Source organism: Etheostoma spectabile, chromosome 17 (genome assembly GCF_008692095.1).
Source record: "Etheostoma spectabile isolate EspeVRDwgs_2016 chromosome 17, UIUC_Espe_1.0, whole genome shotgun sequence".
Lineage (NCBI taxonomy): Eukaryota > Metazoa > Chordata > Actinopteri > Perciformes > Percidae > Etheostoma > Etheostoma spectabile.
Window position 1 is genome coordinate 19,335,751 of NC_045749.1, and position 8,238 is coordinate 19,343,988.

Consider the following 8,238-nt stretch of genomic DNA (forward strand, 5'->3'; position numbering starts at 1 on the left):
TTCTTGTCTCCTGGCTTAGTGGTCAAAGTCATTTCACTGGTGGACGGAAGGATACCTGCCTCAGTCTAGCCCAGTTTTGTTTTAGAAAATTGCACAGGTTTGAGGCTAACGCACCTCCATTGCCAAAAGCTGTTATTTCAGCACATTTACTTACTATTTGTGTTGGTTTTGCAGTGTACTAGAATGGCATTAACTAACTGAAGTGCAAATAAACACATTTTGAACTGTGCACCAACAAATTACACAGACTATATCTCCATTTGCACATTCCTCAACGTCTTTGCACATCTTGCACCAAACCATACAACCTTCTTTTCTTATTGTTAAAACAGTTGTACATACAGTATGAACCATCCTCAAAAGTAGATTCCTTGTACCTAAGGGTTACTTACTCAGCATTAAATCCTTGACTGACGCTGCCTGTGGTTCTCCCTTCTCCCCAGGTGGAGGTGAAGCCGTACGTCCTGGACGACCAGATGTGCGACGAGTGCCAGGGGGCGCGTTGCGGGGGGAAGTTCGCCCCCTTCTTCTGTGCCAACGTCACCTGCCTGCAGTACTACTGCGAGTACTGCTGGGCCAGCATCCACTCCCGAGCGGGCCGAGAGTTTCACAAGCCACTGGTGAAGGAGGGCGGCGACCGCCCTCGACATGTGTCCTTCCGCTGGAGCTGAGGGGGGGTCCTGAGTCAGCCCTGCCCCCGGTGAACCCACACCCGACCCCTGAAAAAGAAAAAAAGAAAGCTCCTACTCTACAGGCTGGGACAGTGCTGCAACACCAAACCCCACCCCACCCCAACCACAAACCCCCCCCCCCCCCCCCCACCCCCCACACACACACACACACACACACACATCCCCCCACTCCGCCCTGCTCCCCACAAACACCTAATGAAAAAAAGCTAAAAGGATACGGTAGATGGGACTCTCTTCATCCCACGTGGCTCTGAACTCATTCAGTCTATGGTTCCCCTCTGATGATGTATTGTGGGGGGGGGGGGGGGGGGGGGGGGAATGAAATGCGAACATCTATCAGCTTAGAAATTGCACTTTGGCACAAAGTCTTGCTAAACACACACACACACACACTGGATGGGATGCAGGACACCTGTCTCATTTTCAGTTCCCCGTTCTGTTGACTGGGTGGTGTGGTACGTCCTGTTGGACCCCTCCTTACTGAGAAATAGGTGGGACCATAGGAATATTTAAAAAAAACGAAGAAAAAAAAAGTATATATATTTTTTGTTTTGTACTTATCTATAAGTGTATAGATAATTTCAATTTTATGTAAAAGGAGCATGCACTTATTTTCAAAAGCTGTAGTTATATTGCCCCTACTAATACACAAAAATAATTACCAAAGGCAAATGAAATTAACGCGTACAGAAAAGCTAAATAGGTGGCATAAGATGTAGCAAGACTTAACAGCTATCCAGTAGTGTGGGCCCGTATCGCCCAGAGTAAAAAATAACACGGCTATATTCACTCTCAGTTTCGACTCTGAAAATATTAATACCTCATACGCGCAATCAGATTAGTTTGCTTTTTTATTTCTAGGTTCTTTATTTTTATAATAACATTATTTTTTAGTGTTATGTAAAATGTAATGCTGCAATAGCTTTGCTGCTAAATCCATGGTATAAACGGATACCATACGTACTTTATTCAGGCTAGGGTGTAAAATAATGACTAACAGATCAAGAGAAGCACCTGGTGTAGAATGACGAGCTATCATAAGGGGGAAGGGGACGACGCCAATGATGATGATGATGATGATGATGATGATGATGGCTTCCTTTTATGGGGGTCGGGGGTGGGTCGCCCCTAACTGCATGTTTATTTCAATCAGGTTGCTGCATGCAATAGACTTTTCAGTATCGTGTACTTTTCGATTCTGCCCATGTTTGCACAAGACACTATAGACGTATGATCGACTCGCACGAAACTGGACAGAAACGGGGAGGACTGGTCAAAAGGAATCATGGTGGCTCCACATCGCTGGTCGGGCCGACGCTTTACACACCCATGGGCCATGGGGGCGGTCGAAGCAGACAGTTCCTGCACAAAACCAGGCAGTGAACACATGCAGATGACAGGGGGGAGGGCAAAAAAACAACCATAATAATCCCAAATCCAATTAAATGTAGGATTACCATTTTTAAAAAAAACAAAAAACTGTCTATGGTAGGTGAAGTTCTTTTTTGCAGTGATTGTTGATATAATTGTGCAATTTTTATACCGTACGTAGTTAGGTCTGAGTATGCCTAGAACTGTGATTCGCTTTAACTGTCGTCGATGTCCGACACAGAAGTCCTGTGAAACTTCATATCTAGTTATGCACACATATAAATGTTCTCTTGTACACACACTTGCACCAGTATACACAGAAGCCTCTCGACACACACACACACACACACATGGACGGCTGTCTTTCTTACGCACACAAACAGGCCTACAAACAGTCTGTACCGAAGAGAAGACGCAACAATGTGAGCTTAAAACAAGTCTTTTTTCTTTAATTTGTTCCACCGTTGACAAAAAAAAAAGCGCACGTTTACGTCTCAGAATGCAACCAAAGAGCTCACGTGTTGGACTTGTAACAGAGCACCTAGCACGCAGGGCAAACAGTCACATGCAGAGGGGCTGAGGGTGCAGTCATTAGATGGGGAAAGAGGGCAGACAGGAAGCGGAATCAGGGCTGGGGGCGGGATCACATGAAACATTGAAGCTACTGGAGACTTGAGGTTGATAAACTGAGCTCTGCACTTGCTCTCACTGGGGTGGGGTTGGAGCGGGGGAGAACGACATTGCCAGAACATGCAGATGTGCAAGCTGGGGTAACCATATTTATCAAATTTTTTTATTTTATTTTTCCTGCAAAGCTTGAAGTAATGGACCTGCTTAAAAAAAAAGGTGGACATGGCCTATATATATCTTTTTAGTTTTTATCAAAAAGTTATGGTGCGCAGTAAAACAGCATTGGGTGGGTGGTGAGGGGGTGCATTGAAAATTATAAAAAAAAAAGTATTGGCTGCTGAAGACAGGGCGGCTCTGGTTTGGGGGTGTGGTGGGGTTTGGTGGGGTGGGGGCAAGTTACACTGGTTTTAGCAGTTTTGTGGACAATCCAAACAGGATCCTACATCATTGCAAGTTAATGTATGTCCCCTTTTTTTTTTTTTTTGTCCGTGAGTTGTGATTGTCCCACGCTGGCGCCCCGCGGCCCCTTTCCTCTCTCATTTTAGTCGCAAACTGATTTTTTGTTGTTGCTTTAGAACAGACGTTTTTTTTTGTTGTCCAAGAAAGAATTGAAACTAAGCAGAAGCTCCTTTTTTTTTTTTTTTACTGGTAGGACGGAAAAGAAGAAGAGGCTAACCATGAGTAATAATAAGTATCCCAATGAAAGTGAATTCTGGGTGTTTTTGTGATATTTCTTTCCCCACCCAGACAGGTTTGTTCCTTCTCTACGATAGCTATTTGTTATGCACTACTCTTTGTATCCGAACAGTTTTCGACGGTCAGCAGCTCTTTTTGTTAAAAGACAACGACAAAAAGAGACGATAAAGCGTGCTTTCTGACTGACAAGATCTTTTGCAATACCTCAATTTTGAAATATAATAGAAGAGAAACTGATATTTTCTAAGTAAGTTTATTCAGATGACAAAAAAAATATATATTAATTTAATCAAGAGAAATGATTTAACAGATGGTTGATTTTCTTTTATTTTTTATCATGCTTATTTGCTTTTATTTTAAGAATTTATTTTTTTTGAAAAAGACGACAACCGAAGGAGCTAGAGCTTTACAACTAATATGATAATGTAGTTAGTGAGCGTGTGGTCCACTTTGTTACAGTGGACGCAAAGCGTGAGTGTCCCACTGGTCAAATTGGTTCGAAACATCCGAGACGAGCTCTTTAGGAAGAAGAAAAAAGAAAAAAAAACTTACCAGGTGCTCTGAGAGAAAACTGAACATATTTCCCACGTTTTTTGTATATTTATAATCAATCATTAACTATGCTGACCAGAGTTGTGAAAGAGATCTTCTGTTCATTATTTTTTTAAGAGAAGTTTTTTATGTTTCCTAAAAGTATGTGCTCCCTTTTTTTTTTTTTGTTTTGTAAAAAAAAATAAAAATAAACGAACGTGACCCTGATTTGTTAGCCTGACGTCGTCAGGGATAAAAACTTAAAAAAGAGAGACTCAAAACTGGAGGTAGTGAGACAAGAATGTTATTTTTAACGCGAAACAGACACGTGTTTTCACCTGTAACTTGATCGAAAGCCCCCCAAGGTGCATCAATTGACTGGTGGCCTTCTATTCGCGCAAGACTTGAATTAGTCCCGTTTTTTTTTTTTTTTTTAAAAGGCTAAGAACCTTGATTCTTTGTTGTAATGTGCAATACTGTTTGTACTGTTTGTAGAAAAGAAGAAAACCAGAAAAAAAGGCATAAATCTTTAATGCAGAATTATTTTCATTGCAAGCATTGTGATTCACTAAAATCATTTTCTACTGTGTATTTACCTACTCGACCTGCTAGTACCTTCCAGTAGTAATGTAGCCTTTGTACTGAGAAAAATTTCATTATTTTTTAGAAAGTTTTTGCTAAAAAGGAAAAAAGAATTTCAAACCTATTTTCATTTTTATTTCTTTTCTTAACAGGACTTATTTCTCAACCATTAATAGTTATTTCTGGGGGAGACTTTCATATCTCGTCAATGTCATTAATATTATTTTGTATTTTTACTTGGAATAAATTAATTTTACGATGCTAATTCTTAAAAAGATTTTTTTTTTTTTTTTTCCCCCGTTTGTTCACTTTTTTCATTTGTTGAAGCTGAAAGGAAAAAAACTTGGTAATATTGTTACTAAAGTGTCTCGATTCTTGAAACGCTAAGCTTTATGTGTTAACTCGCGGATGTTGCTCACATTAGTGTGAAAAAGGATCTTCAGAGAAAAAAAACTATTCACAAACAGCTGATTGGTAGTTGGTGATGTTTAAGTGATTCGCAATGTAAATGAATGAATGGGCAATACAATAAAAATGGCAGAATGGGCATACACAGTATGTTGTGATGTAATTGTGGAAGATGGACTACACCACTGACCATTTACATATTGCTTCTGCTACTCCCATTCTACTACTATACTACTACTACTACTATACTACTACTACTAACTACTACTAACTACAACCTATCCTCACTTTGTAAAGTGGAGAGCAACATACAGTATCCTCATGTGAAATATTCAACAGCCATGTCACATCCTCGTCTTTGTAGTAGGTCCGGTCCCTCAGAGTGCACCAGTGTGATTGTATTTAAGTATGAATGTAAATGTAGAGATTCACTGTGTAATATACAAAGTTTGGAAAGAGCATGTGTAACTGTAGAATCTTAGTTATCCATAGGAGGCAATGGGCTGAAGTGTGTCCCCCCCCCCCCCCTGACTTTTGATTTGTTTTTTTTTGACTATTTTCTTTTAATTTTAAATCCTACATCTGCCTTAAAAAGAATAGTTTGACATTTTGGGAAATAGTATAATTAGCCCTTCTTGCTAAGAGTTAATGTAAATGAGAAGATTGACGCCGCTGTCATGTCTTTATGATACATATGAAGCTAAAGCCAGGAAGCTTTTAGCTTAGCCTAGCATTAGCACCCTGCTACATAACCCCCTGTAAAACTACAGCTCGTATCTTTTTACAGTTTTGTTTACGTGAAGATTAAAGAAACAAGCTATAACGTTTAAATTAGTGAGCTTTAGAGGTGCTGTCAGGCACACTTTGGAACCGAGCCGAGCTAGCTATTTGCACTCCGCCTCCAGTCTTTATGCTAGGCTAAATATAACTAGTTGGCTGTAGCTAGCTAGTTAAATGTGAAGCTACAGTTGGCAGCCAGTTAGCTGACTATTTCTTGGTTGGAGAGACTTCCTGGCGTTATGTCCAAGAGCAAGTGCTTCATATAACGTTAACCCAACTTGTACTTTTACACTTTTGTTTTAGTACGAATTTAACAAACAAGATTAAATGTGTTAGCTGCTAATTAGTCGACTTTAGAGGTGCTGCTAGGCTAGCTGTTGTTTCAGTGTTTATGCTAATCTAAGCTAACCGGCTTCAGGCAGAAGCGTCATCGCTACACAGCCAGTGTGGCATTTTTATTTTCATCCAACTCTCAATAAGACAGTGAATACGCATATTTCCCAAAATGTTGGACAGTTTATTTAATTTAGGCCTAAGTGTTTTTGACGCCCCTTCCTGTTTTCATCCAAAAAGAGACTTCAGTGCTCATGTGAGTATGTTATTTCTGGCTGGCCTTTGGCTCTTTTCTACCAGTTTATACAGCTGATGCTAAAGTCAACCCCTCTCATGTCTTTTAACTAGTCCAGCACTTCTTTCTCTCCCAGGGCTCTGTAATATTCACCATTACACCACCAATTATTTATCTATGTCCTGGTCTTCGTTTTATTTGTTAATTTTGAGTTTCTCTTTCCCTTTATACCTAAACTATAACGCAAAATGTATGTGCAAATGAAAAAGCTCATGATTTGGATGATGGCAACCATTTTCTATATTCCTCTCTATAGATATACGTATGTATTTCATGTAAACTAGACTTGGGTAGTATACTGTATATTCACTTCTGCTGGGTAGGTAAACACTGTCAGTCTCGTCATGTTGTGATCTCAAAATGGATGAAAAAAAATAATTGGTAATGTACTTTTTTTTTCCCCCACAAACATCCCGCTACTTATGAATTTGTTTTTATTAAGGCACCTGTGGTTTGATTTTCTAAGTTTTTATTTCCCAACTTGAACACTGGATCTATCTAGACGAGGCTTTTTGAGATTGTTGACTTGGTCTGAACTTTTTTTGCAGTAACTGATTTGAAAACATGGAGCTCAATGCTGCTAATGCTTACTACTGCTTCCGAGTTTGTAGTTCCCACCTTCATTTTTCCTTTTTCTGTACTAATAAGCAAATCTTATTAAACGTAGTTGTATGACACTGTGAAACCTTGTGGTCTTTTGCATGGCATCCTCTCCCTCTCTGTCCCATGTCATGCACCAGACTTTAGAAAGCAGCCGACCAGTACTAACTTGCATTATGGCCCTCTGCAACATATTGTCTTTATATGCAAACATCTGTCATTTCAGAGGAATGGATTCCTTCTAAATATTCTGACGGTAAGGTAGATGATGCATCCTTAATGATCCATTTTTGCATTTGACAAAACAGTCCCCCCCCCCCCACAAGCTGTTCTGGAGCTTTTCATCAGATCACATGGATCAGCAGATGGGGTTCGCCCAGTTCTCACAGAATTGTAGATATAATTTGGGAAATAAAGACCGGCTGTAAGTAAGGTGTAAAGATACATAGATCTGGGTCGAAACGGTCTAATTTGATAAAGTGAAAATACTTATACATATCTTTAAGGTGCGCCTAAATATTTTTTCATTTAAATGTCTGGAAGAGCTCAGTAATAAAAGCTTTCTGTGAGTTGATATAGCTGTAAAGGACTGTTAAATAGGCAAGGTACATCAGATGGATCACAGGCCCTTGATTGAATCACATTCAAATTGTAATATTGAAAATATATTGTCCAAACAAACAGATTGAATATTGTGATAATACGTTATTTACGTGTAAAAATAGGAATCTTATAAGTTGACTACACTGAAATATTTTACTTTGAAATTGAACCTGTTTAAAGTTGTGTATTTTAATAACTACATTTCATTATTTTAAAGCAATAAAAACACAAACATTTTGTTTTTAAAGTTAGAAATTTGTTGGAATTACGTTTTCAGTATTACACAACAATGTATTTGGTTGCTGAAATTAAAATAATAAAAATTAAAATTAAATTTCCCTTTTTCTGTGCATTTTAAAAAGACTTCTCATCCCTGTTGGCTTAAAAGGTTGGAGATGGAAACCTCATTCTTGACTTTAGAAACCGAAGAAAACCAAGGTCCACTTAGGAGCATTATTTAGGTCAAGAATGAACTCGGCCTCTCAACTTCAAGAACTCCAAAGTGTCTGCATCCTTTTTTTTTACGGTTTTCCTTTGTGGTGTGTGACTGTTTGGGAGCAGCTAATGATTGTCAAATATGTATCTGTGTCAACAGATACCTAATGGGACTATATGTTAGGTTCACTCATGTCTTATCAGTATTCTTCTTCTAGGATGTACAACCACACCATCTACTGGCCATCACTGGTCACATGCAAAGAAAAAAAAAAAAAATAG

General features: G+C 39.1%; 1 protein-coding gene across 10 annotated transcripts in view; it reads left to right on the forward strand.

Annotated features, from left to right (window-relative positions):
* Positions 1–6,993, forward strand: part of cpeb3 (cytoplasmic polyadenylation element binding protein 3) — a 52,764-nt gene extending 45,771 nt beyond the window's left edge. For 7 of the 10 annotated variants that reach the window (XM_032541036.1, XM_032541042.1, XM_032541038.1 and 4 more), the window contains one exon: positions 444–730. In XM_032541036.1, the coding sequence (XP_032396927.1) occupies positions 444–671 (228 nt within the window). In that variant the 3' untranslated portion in view covers positions 672–730. Of the gene's footprint in view, positions 1–443 lie in introns of all 10 variants that reach the window. The other 3 variants (XM_032541035.1, XM_032541041.1, XM_032541040.1) reach the window with 1 other exon arrangement.
* Positions 6,994–8,238: the final 1,245 nt, after the last annotated feature.